General features: G+C 41.6%; 1 protein-coding gene across 7 annotated transcripts in view; it reads right to left on the reverse strand.

Moving 5' to 3' along the window:
* Window positions 1-19,826, reverse strand: part of LOC126366011 (gamma-aminobutyric acid receptor subunit beta) — a 603,333-nt gene that overhangs the window by 97,638 nt on the left and 485,869 nt on the right. For 4 of the 7 annotated variants that reach the window (XM_050008861.1, XM_050008857.1, XM_050008860.1 and 1 more), the window contains exons 5-6: window positions 13,021-13,103; window positions 10,535-10,672 (exon numbers count right to left, since the gene is read on the reverse strand). In XM_050008861.1, coding sequence (XP_049864818.1) covers window positions 10,535-10,672; window positions 13,021-13,103 — 221 coding nt within the window. Of the gene's footprint in view, window positions 1-10,534; window positions 10,673-11,148; window positions 11,287-13,020; window positions 13,104-19,826 lie in introns of all 7 variants that reach the window. The other 3 variants (XM_050008862.1, XM_050008859.1, XM_050008858.1) reach the window with 1 other exon arrangement.

Raw genomic sequence — 19,826 nt, forward strand, 5'->3', positions numbered from 1 at the left:
ACATTGTTCAGTTCTTTGGAAAATTCTGATGAATGCTGGGATGGGAATCATTTTTGTTCTTACAGAAGTGTAATGATCATACGTTACGGGGTTTTGAGGGATTTAATTGACGACGCGATTCCGGCTACAGTTGGCCGTGGACAAGTTTGATGAATTTGAGGGCTGGACGTAAGCAAATCAGTCAAGCACGTGTGATGCAAAGATCTCACTTGAGTGTTGGAGGTGTTTCCGTGAACTATTCAATTCATTTTACTATCAAACAAGGTGCCTGGCCAACCTGGCGAACACAGCCTCCTACAGCATTTCGCGCATAGAAGCCGTCTGGCAGGAGTCCGCCACACCCATCTAAGGCCAACTTTAAAAACAGTGAATTGTCACTCCGTGAAACCACTGACCTTGTGGTTCCTGCTCGCTTTGCTTAAGCGAGATAAACATTGTTTGTTTCTAGCTTTCTGTTTTATTCCAAGACTTGGGATGAATGATCTTGGCAACAGTTTCAGTATTTGTTAATAGTGTTGTCGCCTTGAGTAGCTTGTAGCTCCCATTAGACCCCAGGGCAACGCAGTACATTAACAAAAGCAGTGAATGTGTGTGTGCAGAGCCTCACGCCGGAAGTGAGAAACTACCCACAGTACCGAGTGAGCACGAGTCAACAGAAGAAGAATCTAAGTACGGAACCAGTGCCTGCCAGAGTAAGTTGAATCTATATTTTTACTGTTTAGGTTTTTCTGGACTGCCTGCCAGAAAACTTCTTGATTTTATGTAAAGTGTACGTGTTAAGTGTTTTAAAATTAAGTACTGTGTTCTAAAACTATGACGTGGCCAGTTATTCCTACACTTTTGGCTTTTCCGACGCTTTTCTTTATATATTTTCAGGTGTAATTTCTGAAGGAACACGTTTTTTTCTTAAGGTAAGAAGAGAATATTCTATTCTTTAAAAAGAATGTGAAACAATTATGCATATTTTACCACGTTTCACTTTGATGGAGCTGCACGACCGTTTCATGTGAACTGTTACCATAACTGCGTATACCACCAAGTGTCTGTATTTCTGTGCTTGTACTCGTAAGTTTTTAAAACCGCCGTAATTAAGTGAAAAAAATGTTAAGAGAAAAGACACAATACGTTGTATAAACATGACAGACTAAACTATATAAAGTACAACGCTTGATGCTTATATGCCTACGCAGAAGAGTTAGCATTAATACTTGCTCCGGTAATATATGACTGATAATGATATTATTTATGTTACTCTAAATGACCCACAACACAATCTAGGTGAATCAATGGATGATATTAAATTTACATCTGCAAGTTACTGTGAAGTGTGAAGCAAGAAATGTTTGTTAATGCGGTAAGTTGTTACCACCACTATGGTTGGAAAATGAGATATTTAAATCCTTCTAAGAATTCCGGTGTACTAGATAAGATTCCACTCGTTTTACACTGATTTTGTAGCTTTTGTTTTTTGAGCAACAAAGTTTTAGGAGTGGATACACGTGGATGACGCATACCAGAAATAAAGAGCTGGTTTGTGTAATTTGATAAAAATGAGGTACGATGAGGGACATATGAAGTAAAGTCCCCCTTAAATTGAAGATTGGAGCTAAATTTTTGGAGGTTCGTGTAATTCCGATATTTCTGGTAATGAACGTTAAATGTTGTGTTTTCTATTGAACCATGCCGAAAGAATATCATATGCTTTCATTTTTTTAGTGCTCGGAGTGAAAACAGGAGAAGTGATGTGAGATGAGAGAGAGATCAATGTATTAGCTAAAAAAATATACCGTCACACTAGTTCCTTGTACAGTTTGTTCTTTCATGTTGTCTACATTACCTTGATCAGCTGTGCTGTCTATAGAATGATGTATACTCATTTACTATGGAGCTAATGAGCATGCTGCATATGCTTTGCAATGTTAAGGGGAAGGTTGAGTAGTGGAGGCAGAATAAAGTATATGTTTCCATAAATAACATAATGTAGTTCACTGCTTCTTATTATTAACTGACGATCGACAGATTGAAAGTTTGAACTGCATAATACTACAGATGAAGTAGTAAAATGGTATGCATGACTCACGCCTACTCATGCAATTAAACGTGGTAAAGGACAAGGAAACCAATGACTATCATGACATTCCGTTAATTGAGATCTAAGGCATGCGATTACCAGAAAGCTTAGCGAAAACTGAGCTACATCAGCAGCAATGAGCATTTGCATTTTAATCGTTGAATGCGAAGCTATTTCGAGAACAGCGGAATCAATTCAGAACCAGCAGACTTGACTGTTTCATAAGTTTGGGGCTTTGTCTGAAATGGAGCGAGTAATCAACGGGGGCTTTTAACAGCCCATAAGCCCGTCCGGGGCCGTGCGCTTATTGCTTCCCAGACAGCGGGCGGCTTCTGGCCGGGACCGCCTCCTTCCGTCCGCGAGTAAGTCTGTTCTCGCCACCGGAACACTACTTCCTTATTCGTGCTGTTACATGTATTTACCTTGACTGAGATGAACGGGACTTTAAAGTGGTGCGAATACATTGACAAAGAGAAGAAGAAAGAGAAAGCTTACCGCAGACGAAAACACGTGTGTAACTTGTAAGAAAATGTACCCAAGGGATAAATTTCCATTTTGATCGGCTTTGAGTATATTGTAGTATACAGCAAAATAAGAGACCATATTTTTTTATACGGGCCCTTACACCCGTTAGGGGGCTAGAAGAACCATCCCCTCCACCTTGAAAGAAACTGAGTTTAATATTTCTGAATGAATACCTTTGAAACGGTTATTGTTGTTGTGGTCTTCAGTCCAGAGACTGGCTTGATGCACCTCGCCATGCTACTCTATCCTGTGCAAGCTTCTTCATTTGCCAGTACCTACTGCAACCTACATCCTTCTGAATCCGTTTAGTGTATTCATCTCTTGGTCTCCCTCTACGATTTTTACTCTCTACACTGTCCTCCAATGATAAATTGGTGATCCCTTGATGCCTCAGAATATGTCCTACCAAGCAATCCCTTCTTCTAGTCAAATTGTGCCACAAATTTCTTTTCTCCCCAATTCTATTCAATACGTCCTCATTAATTATGTGATCACTCATCTAATCTTCAGCGTTCTTCTGTAGCACCACATTTCGAAAGCTTCTCTTCTCTTCTTGTCCATACTATTTATCGTCCACGTTTCACTTCCTACGTGGCTACACCCCATACAAATACTTTCAGAAACGGCTTTCTGACACGCAAATCTATACTCGATGTTAACAAATTTCTTTTCTTCAGAAACGGTTTCCTTGCCATTGCCAGTCTACATTTTATATCCTCTCTACTTCGACCATCATCAGTTTTTCTCTTCCCAAGTAGCAAAACTCATCTACTACTTTAATTGTCTCAATCCCTCAGCATCACTCGTCTTAATTCGACTACATTCCATTATCCTCGTTTTGCTTTTGTTGATGTCCATCTTATATCCTCCTTTCAAGACACTGTCCATTCCGTTCAGCTGCTCTTTCAGGTCCTTTGCTGTCTCTGACAGAACTACACTGTTATCGGCGAACCTCAAAGTTTTTATTTCTTCTCCATGGATTTTAATTCCTACTCCGAATTTTTCTTTTGTTTCCTTTACTACTTGCTCAATATACTGATTAAATAACATCGGGGATAGGCTACAACCCTGTTTCACTCCCTTCCCAACCATAGCTTCCCTTTCACGCCCCTCGACTCTTGTAACTGTCATCTGGTTTCTATACAAAGTGTAAAAAGCCTTTTGCTCCCTGTATTTTAACCTTGTCACCTTCAGAATTTGAAAGAGAGTGTTCCAGTCAACATTGTCACAAGCTTTCTCTAAGTCTACAAATGCTAGAAACGTAGGTTTGCCTTACCTTAATCTATCTTCTAAGATAAGTCGTAGGGTCAGTATTGCCTCACGTGTTCCAACATTTCTACGGAATCCAAACTTATCTTCCCTGAGGTCGGCTTCTACCAGTTTTTTACATTCGTCTGTAAAGAATTTGTGTTAGTATTTTGCAGCCGTGGCTTATTAAACTGATAGTTCGGTAATTTTCACATCTGTCAACACCTGGTTTCTTTAGGATTGGAATTATTATATTCTTCTCGAAGTCTGAAGGTATTTCGCCTGTCTCATACATCTTGCTCACGGTAACGGTAACAGATATAAAAATTTTCAGATAAAAGTTCTATGGTTTTTAATGTACGTTGCAACGATACACACAGATCTGCCGAAAAAGTAATGGTCAGAAATCCTCTTTCCCCACTATTTGTTTTTTTCGTTTCGACTTTTGAGTAATAGCAAAAGCACAGCTTGCTTAATACCTAATTCTATCATTTATGAAGAAGTGGTATTCCAATGCCGTATTTGTCAGAAATAAGCTAGAAATATCTCTGTTTCACTCTACGCGCGTCCGATGTGTGTCCACTTCAATGCCAGTTGTCATGTAGGAATTTTTAAGACTTTCCCCGATAAATGTATTCAAAGTGTATATTCTTCGTCATTGTTCTATATACACTTTCCTTTATTTTATGAAACACTTTATATCTTGTACTGTATTTGTGTTTTCTTTTTACATTTGGTGCAATTTTTTGTTGTAATCTTTTCTGATTTAATTATGTTATACCTGAAATTGTTTCTACGTTATTGCTGTAACATTGTTGTAGACCTGTACAATAATGAGGCAGCACGCAATTGCTCCGGTCAAAAAAATGCAGAATGCTCATTGATATTTCAAGGATGTGTTTCAACCCCTTAACGGCCGTATGGACACATATTAAAAAAATGTGTTTCTTATTTTGCTCTACACTACAACGTATTGTAAGCTGATCAGAATCGAACAGTATTCCTTGGGTAGGATTACTTGTTAAATTTACTGATAAGACTATATTAACTAGCACCATTATCATAAAACATCAATCACAGCGTTTTTAATACACCAGTTTCCTTGTTGCAATTTCCTTTGTTACACGGAATGAAGTTTACATTAGCAGTTTTCTAGACTTGGGTCCAAATGCGCTTCGTTTCTGTCATTCCTGACGAGAAATTGGATTTCGGAAAAAATCTGTACACTTGCTTTGAGGCTTATTAATAACTGATGACATCAATTTTGAAACACAGACAGGCCTTAATTTGTATGTGTCTCCTGACAGGGTGCGTATTTAGCTGCTCTCAATCACAGATACGTTTGTAGCCAAAGACAACAATTCGGTTTGCTGCAGACAGCATAGGTTACGCGCAATTCCATGTCACCTTGACGATTACGTAAATACGCGGATGTCTACAAAATATTACAGAATTTAATTTGCTCCATAATGGATTACGGATCACCGTGACCCTAGCGTGTGGTAGTGACAGAGGATTTGCAGCAATCAGTCATTAAGTTCTCAAAAATAATTTTCTGGGGAGTTTTCACACTCATCTGCGGAAAGGGCATATTTAAGTTTGCCACAGAGGTTTGTTCTCAATACTCGCTGCTTCTTCATCTAGGTCTACACCTTAACTCCGCAAAACACATTTTCGTGTGCGGCGGAGAGTACACTTGTGTGCTACTATCACTTCTTTTATTTCCTGTTCCAGGTCGCAGAAAGTACGGTTGTTAGTATGTCTACGTGTCAACTCGGATCTCTGATTTTATGTGGACAGTCTTTACGCAAGATATGCGTAAGAGGTGTGATTCACAACGCCTCTCTCGTAGCGTCTGCCACTGCATTTGCATGAGCATCTCCGTGGCGCTTCTACACTTTCTAAGTGAACCTTTGACAAAACGCGCTACTTTTATTTGGAACCTCAGTATTTTCTATCTGGAACAGATCACAGACTGACAAACAGTATTCAAGTATTGGCTGTATAAGGGTTTTGTAAGGTACCTCATCCGTGGGTGGATTCTTCTAATGAATCTCAGTCTGGCTTCTGCCTTACCTGTCATGATTTTTATGTGGTCGTTCCACTTTAAATCTCTCCTTACGCATATTTCCAGACATTTAATGAATGCGACTGCTTCTAGCAATTGTTCTTCAATCAAGTAATCTTACAGTAACAGGTATTTCTGCCCATTTATGTGCAATAGGATACATTTGTGTATGGTGAGGGTGAACTACCAATCAATGGCAGCAGGCGCCGATCGTCTTCAGGTCTTCCTGTATTTCGCTACAATTTTCTAGTATTTCGACTTCTCTGTATAGAAAAATTTCATCTGAGAAAAACTTCATGGGAATTACTGTGTTATCCCCTAGGTCAATTATATTTATATATACTGAGAAAAGTGATTGTCCTATAACATTCTTTTGCGTTCGAAAGTGGAACTGTAGAGAAATAGCTTGAAGGTGGTTTGATGAATACTGCTAGGCACTTAATTATGAATTGCAGAGGAATTTGTAGATTTTGATGTACGCCTGAAGTTACTTCTATATCTTAAGATTCTCTCTTTTAAGGAAAATATAGCGTGTAGTATTTGCTAAGAAATGTTCAATCCATAATAAAGATGTATGCCAAAGTAATGAATTAAAATTTATACCAGTGCCAGAATTCGAGCCTTGGTCTCCTGCTTACTATACAAACCTGATATCCGTTACATCTACACCACAGTGGTGCTAGAGATACCACATCTGAACAGACTACCCTAGTATGTTTGCCTCACCGATACAAACTGCATCTCACGCTTCAGCCCATTGCTATTCCCCTTCTAATGTTGGATCAGTATTGCCAAGGCTCTCTGTTACTGGATTAGCAGCTTATCCGTGAGCGAAATGGGGTTAGTCTTGTCTGTATGTGAGGCATAAATTATGTATTATTCATAAATTGTTGGTATTGCTAAGGTGCTGTTTCAGTGTCGGAGAGCCTTGGCAATACCGATGCGAGTGTAGGACGGGAATAGTGATGCGCTGAGGCTCAAGTTGGAGTTTGTATCGATGAGGGAAACATACTACGGTACTCCGTGCGGCTGTAGTACCTTAGTGCCAGTGTTGTGTAATGAACAGCGCATCTGCCTAATAAGGAGGCGACCTGTGTTCGAATCCTGGGCCTGAAACAAATTTTAATTCATTGTTGTGGCCTAGACCATTATCGGAGATGAAGGTGAGACGCAGTACGTCTCAGAAATATTAACTAATATCATTAATCTTCAGCCCAGTCACAAAAGTTGTCTGACATTCGTTACACTCGTATTTCAAACACTAGGCGACAATATGGAACTACGTATATCGAATTCTTTCTGGAAGTGAGTCAACACGGCATCAATCTGGCCACGGTATCTACTGCCTTCTTATGGCTATAGCTACGGCAATCTTAGTAGAATATATAATACACAAATTTTGTACTTGTTGTTATGCTGCAACTTAATGCCCATAAGAGGAAAAAGTTGTGTTTATAGTGTGTTCTGCCAAGGCTTCTGTAGCCAAACTCAGAAGGAAGATTAGGATTTAACGGATGCCGACGCCACACTCCGAAGAAGAACAAAGAAGCGAGTGTTGAGAGGAAACATTTGGGCCACCATTTATTACATAATTTTCACCCTCCTTAGAACAGAGCTAATCGAAAGCAATAGAGGGTAAGAGGGTAAATGTTAAAATATAGTGACTGGTTGCTGCAAATTCTTTCTCAGTAGTTACTGTGTCGCTAGTTTGGTAGAGGAACATGCAGTTTATTCTGACACTGTTACGTATTTTGTATTAAAGTCACTTACAGTGGTACACAATCACTTAAGGGAGGTAGGACGTCAAACGGGCCGACTTGGAGCAGGAGAGGCACCACAGGACTTTTCAATTTCCAGTGTCTATACTTTTACAAATAAATTCATCTAACTTTGTCAGCCTCACCAGGAAGGATTCGGGATTCACACTCATTGCAGTGGAAGTTCGTAAAAACATAACAAAATAATTTTTTTACGTGTGAAATTTCATCATTTTTTCACTTACTAATGGCTGCATTGGTTGCTATAGGTGCACTTTTCCTCATAAGTTAGAGAGATTCTTCGATGAATTTTGCACAGCTTACATACCATAATCGCAGGTATATGAAACTATAGAGTTTGTTTAATTTATGAAAAAACGAATGAAGTGCTATATTTTAAACTTCATGTTTAGAAAAAACACAAATGTTATAGTTAATTACCTAATTTTTACCACAGTTATTAATAGATTTGGAAAAGTCTAGAGTCTCATACACCTTTAAGTACGGTTTGTATGCTGTGCAAAATTCATCGAAGAATCTGTCTTACTTATAAAGAAAAGTGTACCAGTAGCAACAAATGCTGCCCCTAGTAAGTGAAAAAAATGATGAAATTTCGCACGTAAAAAAATTAGTTTGTTATGTCTTAGAACTGCCACTGCTATGAGTGTGAATTCTGAATCCTTCCTGGTCATGCTGACAAACTTTTATGAATTTATTTGCAAAAGTGTAGACACTGGAAATTAAAATGTCCTCAGATGCCTCTCCTGCTTCAAGTCGGCCCGTTTGACGTCCTACCCCCCTTAACGAAGGCGAAGAAATAGTCTTGTACACCCGGGAACGCAGTTAGTGTTTCATTTTGTATCTTTTGTTGTTGTTGTTGTTGTTGTTGTTGTTGTTGTGGTCTTCAGTCCTGAGACTGGTTTGATGGAGTTCTCCATGTTACTCTATCCTGTGCAAGCTCCTTCACCTCCCAGTACCTACTGCAACCTACATCCTTCTGAATCTTCTTAGTGTATTCATCTCTTGGTCTCCCTCCACGATTTTTACCCTCCACGCTGCCCTCAAATGCTAAATTGGTGATCCCTTGATGCCTCAGAATATGTCCTACCAACCGATCCCTTCTTCTAGTCAAGTTGTGCCACAAGCTCCTCTTCTCCCCAATTCTATTCAATACCTCCTCATTAGTTATGTGATCTACCCATGTAATCGTCAGCATTCTTCTGTAGCACCACATTTCGAAAGCTTCTATTCTCTTCTTGTCCAAACTATTTATCGTCCATGTTTCACTTCCATACATGGCTACACTCCACACAAATAGTTTCAGAAACGACTTCCTGACACTTAAATCTATGCTCGATGTTAACAAATTTCTCTTCTTCAGAAACGCTTTCCTTGCCATTGTCAGTCTACATTTTATATCCTCTCTACTTCGACCATCATCAGTTATTTTACTTCCTAAATAGCAAAACTCCTTTACTACTTTAAGTGTCTCATTTCCTAAACTAATTCACTCAGCATCATTCGATTTAAATTTACTACATTCCATTATCCTCGTTTTCCTTTTGTTGATGTTCATCTTATATTCTCCTTTCAAGACACTATCCATTCGTTCAACTGCTCTTCCAAGTCCTTTGCTGTTTCTGACAGAATTACAATGTCATCGGCGAACCTCAATGTTTTTATTTCTTCTCCCTGGATTTTAATACCTACTCCAAATTTTTCTTTTATTTCCTTTACTGCTTTCTCAATATACAACCCTGTCTCACTCCCTTCCCAAACACTGCTTCCCTTTCATGACCCTCGACTCTTATAACTGCCAACTGGTTTCTGTACAATTTGTAAATAGCCTTTGCTCCCTGTATTTTACCCCTACCACCTTCAGAATTTGAAAGAGAGTGTTCCAATCAACATTGTCAAATGCTTTCTCTAAATCTACAAATGCTACAAACGTAGGTTTGCCTTTCCTTAATCTAGCTTCTAAGATAAGTCATAGGGTCAGTATTGCCTCACGTGTTCCAATATTTCTACGGAATCCAAACTGATTTTCCCTGAGGTCGGCTTCTACTAGTTTTTCCATTCGTCTGTAAAGAATTCGCGTTAGTATTTTGCAGCTGTGGCTTGCTCAATATACAGATTGAATAACATCGGGGAGAGGCTACAACCCTGTCTCACTCCCTTCCCAACCACTGCTTCCCTGTCATGCCCATCGACTTGTCTGTTGACCTGGACGAAATGTCACATTCTGGATGGCTCGGAGAGTCCCAACCACGATAAATGGCGCCAACGTCTAGTTTCAGTATTAACTGCTTTGCTATGGGATAAAACCTGTCACTCTCGTTTCTCAGAAGAATTTTCGAACTGGTTCGTCGCTACTGAATGAGTGCTTAAGTTGAAAACCGAACTGTGTGACTCGCGAATTAGAGAACCATGTATTATGCTGGCGAACCGTGGGGAACAGTGTAAGTCAGAAGATAACCATCTTTTGTATGGCGTTTGTAAGGACGCTCTTGCAACGATTTTTATTTTCGATTCCTTCTTTTATACCTGTCGTGTGGTATGATATCTGATCCACGGTGTTATAGAATAATGTTAGTGAACGTGTGACTTGACGTGTACTTCATTCCGCAAAAAGTAGTGATCAACGCAGACGTATGGGAAGAGTCGCTTTGCTTACTGGCTCCTGAAATCAGGTTAGGCTGCAGCTACTAGGCAGGGCAGCGGGTGAGTGAGGGGATCAGGCACGGGTGGTGAGGGGGGGGGGGGGGGGGGCATGGCTAGGGGCGAAGCGGCTCGCACTGTACCTGCGGTCCGTGGCTGCGCGGCAGGCCCGGATACGAGCAACTGGCTAGCGACTCGAGACAATACCTGTGGTGAGACTAATTTCCATAGCCCTCTGGCGATGTCCCAATACTTTGAATTGCGGCAAGGACACCTCATTCGAGACGCCCACAGAGTTTGGCCCCTCGTTCCATTTATAGCGGATGTCCCTCATTGTATACCCAACTGGGAAGAAACAGGGAGAGTGTGGTGCAACCCTCTTGACACAAAGCACGTAACACGTTATGCGCTCTCTTTCTCGCGCGCGTGCGGGGACCGAAGGCGCGCCGCCCCGGAAGAGCAGCACCGCACTTCCAGCCTCCGAGGCGGCTGTTCAGGCCCCGCACGCGCCACCACTCCAGTACGTGTATGTTACACATGCACACAAGCGCGCACACACAAATCTTACACACAAACATTTGGCAGTGTCCTCAGCTGTACAAGGGCGAGGACGTGCGCAACACGTATTGAGATGAGTGCTGTCGGGTGCGGGAAGGGACGCAAGTTTTTATTTATTTTTTGCTTTTTCTTTTTATTCCGTGTTGAGCGCCGCAGACGACTTCCGCCCGTGAGATTTGATCGTTTAGGAAGGGGCGAAGCTGCGGCGGCGAAGCAGGCGTCAATTCCCGCACCGACAGCGCAGCAGAACTAGCGAACTCTACCTGTGGTCAGGTTAACTTCGGTCTCCCTCTGTATATGCCCGAGGACGCGGAACTGAGGCAGTTGCACCTCCGTGGAGATACCTACTGATCTATTCCCGTCCTTCCATTTGTATCGAATATCACGCATTGTGTATCCAACTGTGAGTAAAAAGAAAAAAGAGACGGGGAACTATAAACAGTTTTATATAGTAGCTTTCATTTTCAATAATATATTAAAAAAAGGGATAACATTCCTGATGATGAAAAATAAATAAATTTCGCTAAATGAATTAAAATAATGTTACGATTAAAAATCATTATGTTTAACCATTATTTTGAAATAAAAATTTGTGATCGCTACCGTACTTGCTACAAAGAAATGGGAAGAAAACTAAAAGAGGAAAGTAAAGAAAGAAGAGAACAGAAGTCAAGGCACAGCTCAGCTAAGGCGTTTATAACTCTGGTATGGCGAAAGCGTGGGAAGAAAAATTCTGGAAAGCCGTACACAGATATTTTCAGGCAGGTAGTGCTCATTTCGATACTGCGTCAATTTCTACCTGTCGTCGACCTGGGCCTCGTTGCTACGGAAAGGAGTTAACTGACGAGGCCATTTATTTGTATTCTTCTACGTTACGTTTCTTTCTCAGAAACTGTCTGAGCATACCTGTGTACGAATCTCGAGTCAGTGAACAACTGTGACGCATGCAAGTGGGTTGGCAACTACGAAAAACGAGAAGCGCAGTATAGAACGCGACTAGCCGATTGGCGGAAGCTCTTCACCCAGGGTCGCCACTAGCGTTTGCCCTTCCCTCGCTCATGCTGGAGTGAATAAAACTAGGATGGCGTTTATGAGGGAGCGGCATTTTATTTATTTGTTGAGGAAAGGGGAGGGGGCTGAGATTTGAATTGTGGATGGTCAAAGGCACAGAAGAAGCGATCTCTTTTTTTACCGCGTCATTTTATTAGTAAATAAACAGGCTTAGAAAGTAAGGGAGAAAAAAAGAAGACAAACAGCTGAAAACGGAAGCGAGCGTTTCCGAGGGCCTAGAAGCTGAGAAGCGGCGTAGGCGGACATGCGGGGCGGGTCGGAGCTTGTGGGGGTGTGGCGGGGGCGTGGCGGGCGGTGCTTGGTGCGTGGTGCTTGGTGCGTGGTGCGGTGGTGCGGTGGTGCCGTGGTGCTGCGGCAGCTGTGCGGGTGGCGGCCTCGCCTACACACCGGTCAGCAGCGGTGCCACTTGGTCATTAGATGCACAATGCAGGTTCAGTCAGTACTGCCTGTTGCTCTGTTTTGACTGCTCATCCTTGGCAAGTTTCGGCTTGTTTTCCCGGATATACATACAGTTAACTGCTTTTGTTTCTCTAGTACTTGTCTGACAGAGTCTTGCTGTGCGTAGTGCGCCACAAACAACTGTGCAGCAGTATGTATAACTTTTTTTTTTGCAAAGAGACTCTATTTGTTGTTTTGTTTTGTATTGTTATACAGAACAATGTCTCCCTTCCCCGGGCACGACGTTTAGTGCTGTTTTTGAGAAGGAGACCGAAATTAATTAAAAAAAATGAAACACAAAATGTACAGTATACACAACAGGGAAGATATTACGCTACAAGTATTTACAAATACACTTTAAATATACAGCCATCTCGTAACAGCAACCTTAACTGCAAAGAACTACTGTTACATTAATCAAAAGGCACGAGTTAATATACTTTTAATAGGTTATGTTCTGTAAAATAAGAACTTGGACATATTAAATAAAGACTATGAAGTGACTGATTAAGCACACAGTGTTTTGTTAGAGAAATGCTAATTTGCAAGTTAAAAGAGTCTATTTTAAGAATGTAGTTTGCAATATGTGTTAGTTGTCACAGTAAATGAACTTATGTGGTACTTACAACTCTCGATTTCAATATGACACAGTTGCCTGTCCATTGGAAAATACTGCAGGTTCATGGGACACGACGCAGTAATGGTCAAGCTGTAGGAAAGAAAAGAGAAAACAGTCAGATAAGGTAGTCATTCTCTACAGTATGCCAGAATCTATAGGTTTCATGAATGAAAGCCATTGCATTTAATGCCTATACATTTGCTTCACTGCTTAGAACTTACAGTGGCATTAATAGTGATCCATAAATTGTTTTTATATGTAAAAAGTAAAATTAAGTTCCGATCATAAAAGCAGAAATACGAAATCTACGTTTGAAAAATACTGAAATGTTCCAGACTTTATTTCTGTCCATGTTCATGAATTGCTTGTGCTTGTTCTGTTTGCGATCCTTCGTGGCGACGGGTGCGAGGGCAGAAATACGCCGACGGACTTGTTCGGCCCAACTTGTAGCACTTCGTTTATGATTCGGTGCGAAAGACCAGCTGCTGTCCTCTCTCTGAAAAGTTATTGCTTAAATATTGAAATTAATAGGTTAACTAAATGTGTTACTTGTAAATTGCCACAGCAGCTAGTTATGCAACTAAGATTGTCCCAATTACTACTATGGTTGGATGTAGTGTGACAATAATAGGGCGTTTATTTGAGCAAACGGTAATGGTGCAAATAAGGGAGGAGAAGCTGCCTCGTATGACTCAGACCGGTAAACAGGGCGAAAATTTTGGCCGTTGGGTAGAGAGAGACTCTACTGTCTGATGCCTAGACACCTGAACGCAATATACCTCCGCTGCCTTCGACACAACTTGGCCACATCTTGCTAACTGTAAGGGCTCCTCACCCTTGGTTTAGACAAGGGAGGTGTTGGAGGTGGGTCTTTCAGGTCACCCCACCCCCCTCCCCCCCACTTGTGTTCTTTCAAAATGGTTCTAGGCACTATGGGCTTAACATCTGAGGTCATCAGTCCCCTAGACTTAGAACTACCTAAACCTATCTAACCTAAGGACATCACACACATCCATGCCCGAGGCAGGATTCGAACCTGCGACCGTAGCAGTAACGTGGTTCCGGACTGAAGCGCCCAGAACCGTTCTACCACAGCGGCCGGCACTTGTGTTGGTACTGAAGCCAGATTGACGCACTAGCGCAACGTAAACATTGAACCGGTGAGTCTGTAAAACTACCGACACCCCGTGTTCTGTCTCTTTGTTGTCTCAGTTATTCGCTGTCATAGTCGAGTTACGTGGCCATCACTACCTCCGCCGACGAGTTGACCTGCGGGCAGTTCACGTGAGATAACCCGTCCTACCATTACTGCCCCTTCCGACGTACTACACCACATCAGCTTAGGTTGAGCGATTTCGGGTGACTAGCTGTAGTAGCAATTTGCTACTAAGTAGTATAGGTGCATCAGTTGCAGGTAACTTTGCTACATTTTGGACGTAGTTCAATGACCTTGACCTAGTTCTGGCCCCAATTTTGTATATATTTGTGACATCACCTGACCTATGTCTTTGCTCATGAGGAGAGGTTATCGACTCTTCAATGGTGTCATAAGCCACACCCCTTTGCTGATGCTGTCACACTCAAGGGAAAAAGTGGCTCTAAGCACTATGGCACTTAACATCTGAGGTCACCAGTCCCCTAGACTTAGAACTACTTAAACCTAACTAACCTAAGGACATCACACACATCCATGCCCGAGGCAAGAGTCGAACCTGCGACCGCTGCGACTGTAGCAGCAGCACGGTTCCGGACTGAAGCGCCTAGAACCGCTCGGCCACAACGGCCGGCATCACTCAAGACATCACACGCCAAACCACTCTTTTTGATTATGTCATCAAGAGAGGAATGTGGGAAATCCGACAACTGGTGTGAAATTCAGAATTAAAGACAGCAGTGGGTGGTAAATTTACACCCATCCACTCATCCACCCACACACCCGACCACCCACCCACCCACCCACCCATCCACCAACCCCCCCCCCCCCCCCAAACACACCGCATTGTGTACCACCTATCTCCCTTCTCCTCCAATCAGAAGCTAGTGTTTTAGCCACCATTAAAATGAAATGCGCAAAATAACGAAAATGTTGTCAACTGTGTTTTCTTTACTGGCTTCAAAAATAGTTTATTGATTGCATCTCCAGTCACGCCCATAAATTTTTGTTGTTGTTATTTCATACCCTTCGCCACGTATGGGTGGTGAGTGGGCTGTCAGCGGTACAGCTCTCCGCCCTTCAGCCAAATGAATTAAAAAATGTATAGTGAGAATATACAAATGATATTTGGACGGTTTTCTATTTTAAAGCAAAACTCAGACAGAAGTTAAAAATGAAAATATAAATATTTTAAAACACATCGCAGCAGGGTGAAATTCATCTCATAGAAACACTGAAGCACTACACATTCACAGAAAATTTGAGGGACATGCGCTAGGGTTAGACGTATTGCCGGAGGGTAGAGTATGTTCCATAGGGTTGAGAGATATGTATACAAAGATAGGTGTCTGTTAGGTAGGAAAACTATGGATATGAGAGATAGGAGCTTAGGATAGTGGGAAATACAGTCGGTGGGAAAGACAGAGGTTGGGGAGAAGTGTGTCGTGTGGGTAGGACAGTGGTTGCAATAGGACAGGAATTGGCGTGGATGGAGAGGGAAGGGAAGCGGAGCCATGATGTGGAATGGTATATGTGGGGAAGAGACAAAATTGGAAGGAGGGACAAATATCAGGGCAGATCTCATTGTCTGGAAGAGGAAGTTGGTTGAAGCTGGGATAGGATACGGAGTGTATGTAGCTGCTGGGACAGAGTGATGCGTTTGTGAAGGTGTGGCACCATACCAGAGTAGTTGATGAGACGCGATACAATATGATGATTGAAATCTAGTTTGCGGACAGTATAGGAGATGCGGAGGTGTTCGATTAGGGTGAGGATGGATGAGAATTTAGTGAGATGGTGGAGGATCCAGGGATGGGAGGGGGGAAGGTAAACAGAGTAGAGTGCACAGCATTGAGAATTTTGAGGGGCTGATAGAAGTTCGGTGTGGTGGAGATCCATGCAATATTTTCGTAGCAGAGGATGGGCTAAATATGGATTTTGTAGATGTGGAGAATACTGGAGGGGTGTAATCGCCAAGTTCGGCCTGATATTAGTTTTAGTCTATGTGAGCTCTCTGTAGGATTGTTATAAGGTGAGGTCTCCATGTTAGTTGCAGGTCGAGTGTTAGTCCAAGACATTTTATTGTGTTAGTTAACTGGACAGGATGGTCGTGAATGGTAATGCCTTGGTTTTGGAGGAATTGATCTTGAGGAGCTATTGGTTACACTAGGAGGTAAACTGATTGAGGTCAGTTCCATAAATTTCATTGGGAACCATATATTATTTGTAAGGACTATTGGAATGAGTGAGTAACATATTTTCTATAAACAGTTAAAAAACAAAATTTGCTTTTGCAATTAAGTTAACTAATTAGTTACATATATTTTCTGAAGACAAGGTATACGTTATAAAATAATCCGGAAAACCTCAAAACGCAAAATAAAATAAACTGCTGCTTTTATGCTCCTGTTGCTTGGGTTTTCCAAGAGATGACTGTACTGGTAAAACATTCAGGATTCAGTCTGCGCACCATGTTTGCTTTGAGGCAGAACGGAGTCTCAAATTAACTACTTTTTACATCTGTGTTGCTTGTCAAATGACACAATATTCTTTACAAGTCTAAAATATCTGCAAAACTGCGTCATCAATGCAAAAAGAAAAATGCGCACATCAAGCGTCACAATGTCATTTCCCACATACACTCATATTCGTTAAATTACTGCCTAAAACGTGACTGTGAACTTGTAACATCTGCCTCCACAGCTTATTGGTCAGTGTAGATGGCTGCCATGCAGGGGATTCGGCTTCGATTTCCGGCACTGCCAAGGAATTTTCCTTGGTAGGCGGAGTACAGGGTGCCAATTCTGGAGTTACTTGACGGAGTAGTAGCTGATCCGCAGTCTGAAAAGTCTACAAAACGGCCGAGAGAGCAATATGCTGACCACATGTCCCTCCATACCACATTTAACGAAGCTGCAAGGCAGAGGATTTACTATCTCCAATGCCACCTCCAATACCATTTCTACAGTCACAAATAATAAATAGTTGATATCTGAAGTTTGGCTTAAAAGACACTTCTCTGCGTCCTATACAATTAAGTGCCTCATCACTGTATCCATGCCTTCTGCACATCTTACAGCTTATATTATATCGAAAATTATCAGCGTTACTCTCACGTCTAACACTTCTTTATGAAACTGAAAGTTAGACCTTGCTATCACACTTTCCATGCACAGTGTACATTCGGATGAAATATTTCTGCAGATAAAGTGTCTAAAATACATATGGATATCTTAATGACAGCATTAAATTCATCTAGAGCAGTACTGAAGATCAAACTTACAGCCTAACGTATACTAATAATTAGCAAAGTAAACAATGACACCATCGCAAAAAGCAGTTCACCGTACATCTTGGAAACCATTTGGCATAGCAATCTGGGAAAGCTGCTTCTCGTGGGTCGCAGATCTAACTCAAGGAGCGTAAATGCAATGCTCAGTACAAAACAAAGGACGAGTGAATGCGCCGCGTGGAGGGGCCGCGCGGTTAGAGGCGCAGTGTCACGGATTGCGCGATCCCTCCCGCCTCCTAACTTATCGTCGAGTTTTCCTCTGTACACACTACAAACACATCCACAGTGAGAAAAACAACTTGAGTATATACCAAGTTATATTTGTTATTTGTGGGTCGCCCAATCATGAAAAAGTAGTAGGACAGTGAGGAACGTCGAGAATGATATTAACAGTTATTTATTTGCTCTAATGATTGACATAAATCACAGTAAAATCAACAGAGACCAAAGTTCTCTAAAGCTCAGATCAATTTACAGAATGACTCAAACACTGTGGGGAGATACCAAAAGTGTTGGAGACAGTACGGAGCAAGCTCAAGATCTGATTATCTGGACAGCTCGCGAAATCAAAGTTAACGATACAACTACACGCCACAAACGATAACCAAATGAAATAACACAATTTGTGTACCACAGACAGCAAGTAACTAGCTGCCGGGAATATAGATTATTCTATCACAATTTGCGACGCTTACATGTTTCCAATAGAGCTAAGGTGTCATTATCAATACCAGACAGTGGAGGGAGATAACTCCCAATCAACGACGGCCTGGATACGAACACCCAGAATCTAAGTTCATAGCCCCTCACTCTCTGCTTTAAAAAAACTCTACAAGGAGGGGATGACTAGATGCTGTTGCCAATGTGATGGACGAGACTATGAATTACTTCACTAAAGACACGGGAACGCAGCAGAAACTTCCAACTCTGGTATTAAAAAATGTTCTTTAATGAACACGAGGTTGGTACCAGCCTGGAGTAATGTTTCCTCGACTGGTCAGGACCTTCGCCCCAAGTACGGTGGTGAAGACACTCAAGTAGACTAGCTAACTAAGGAATGGCTGTCCCAGCACTGCACCCTCTGCCCACAGGTAGGTCAAAGTGTCGGCTTTGTCTACAATAGCACGAAGTAGACAGCAGCCTCACTTCCACTTAAACTGCCTATCTGCCTGAGGAGACATGTCACTCCTAATAAGATTCACTGACTGCCTTCTTCCGACAGCAGGACCCTGAGGCCTAACCAGCAGTGCACATGCCGCATACAGGTCCTGAACTCACCAAATAATAACTATGAAATAGTGGCAAGAACGAAACAATATCACATAGCGACATGAGAAAGTCATGTCACATATGATCAGAATGCCCACCACTAGAACGCTACAGAATGTTGTCATAATCCACTGTTACTCGGTGGAAAACTATATTTTCTCTGTAATATCTCTGTACATATCTCAACGTGTTTTCCTCATCAAAGGAAGCATTACAGAGAGAGAAAATTTATTGTGATGTATAAATCAGAGAGACTTTGGTGTGGCAGATATTGAAATATTGAATTATTTGACGTCGTGGCTTATATGCCGTGGAAATTAATGATGAGACAGTGCAGTAGATGAAGCAGATGTGGAAATATGTTACAATCTTTATCCTGCATATTATTAGGTGGAGAGAATGATGGCCAGTGGAGGAAGATGGCCAGTGGTCAATGACAATCAGTGGTAAACGACATATCAGTGCTTAATGAAGATCAGTGGTGAATGATAAAGGTCAATGGCCAGTGAGAGACAGTGGCCAATGAAGATCAGTGATCAATGATAAAATCTATGGTCAGTGGTGATGATCATTGGTCATTTATTGTCAGTGATCAGTGATTAGCAGGGGTCAATGATGATTATCAATAATCATCACTGGGTTGGTCAATGGAGAATGACAGTCAGTGGTCAATGATTGTCAGTCATCAATGAATTTTGAATTCCAGTTAATTAGCTTCATCGTTCTTATTTACTTTTTAACCAACTGAAACAAAAAGCAAGTGGGTATTATCTGGGCAATGATGGGGAAAATACCATACCCTGAACATACAGTTTCATTCAACAGCTATGTAATGCAATGATGTTGTGTAATCAATAGCATGTAGGTGGAAGCAACACAACGAGCAGTCAATTGTGATCTGTAGTATGTCTTCAAACAGCTTTACTCACTTATTCACAAAAAGAGGCAAAATCGCTCACATTATGTGTCTTAAATATCTAAGACTGCTTCTGAGTCGACTTCAACCTACTGAGCGATGTGGCGCAGGGGCTAGCACATTAGACTCTTATTTGGGAGGAAGAAAGGAAGCAATATTAGGGTTTAACGTCTCGTTGGCATC

The sequence above is a fragment of the Schistocerca gregaria genome, chromosome 4, assembly GCF_023897955.1.
Source record: "Schistocerca gregaria isolate iqSchGreg1 chromosome 4, iqSchGreg1.2, whole genome shotgun sequence".
In the NCBI taxonomy this organism is placed as follows: Eukaryota; Metazoa; Arthropoda; class Insecta; order Orthoptera; family Acrididae; genus Schistocerca; species Schistocerca gregaria.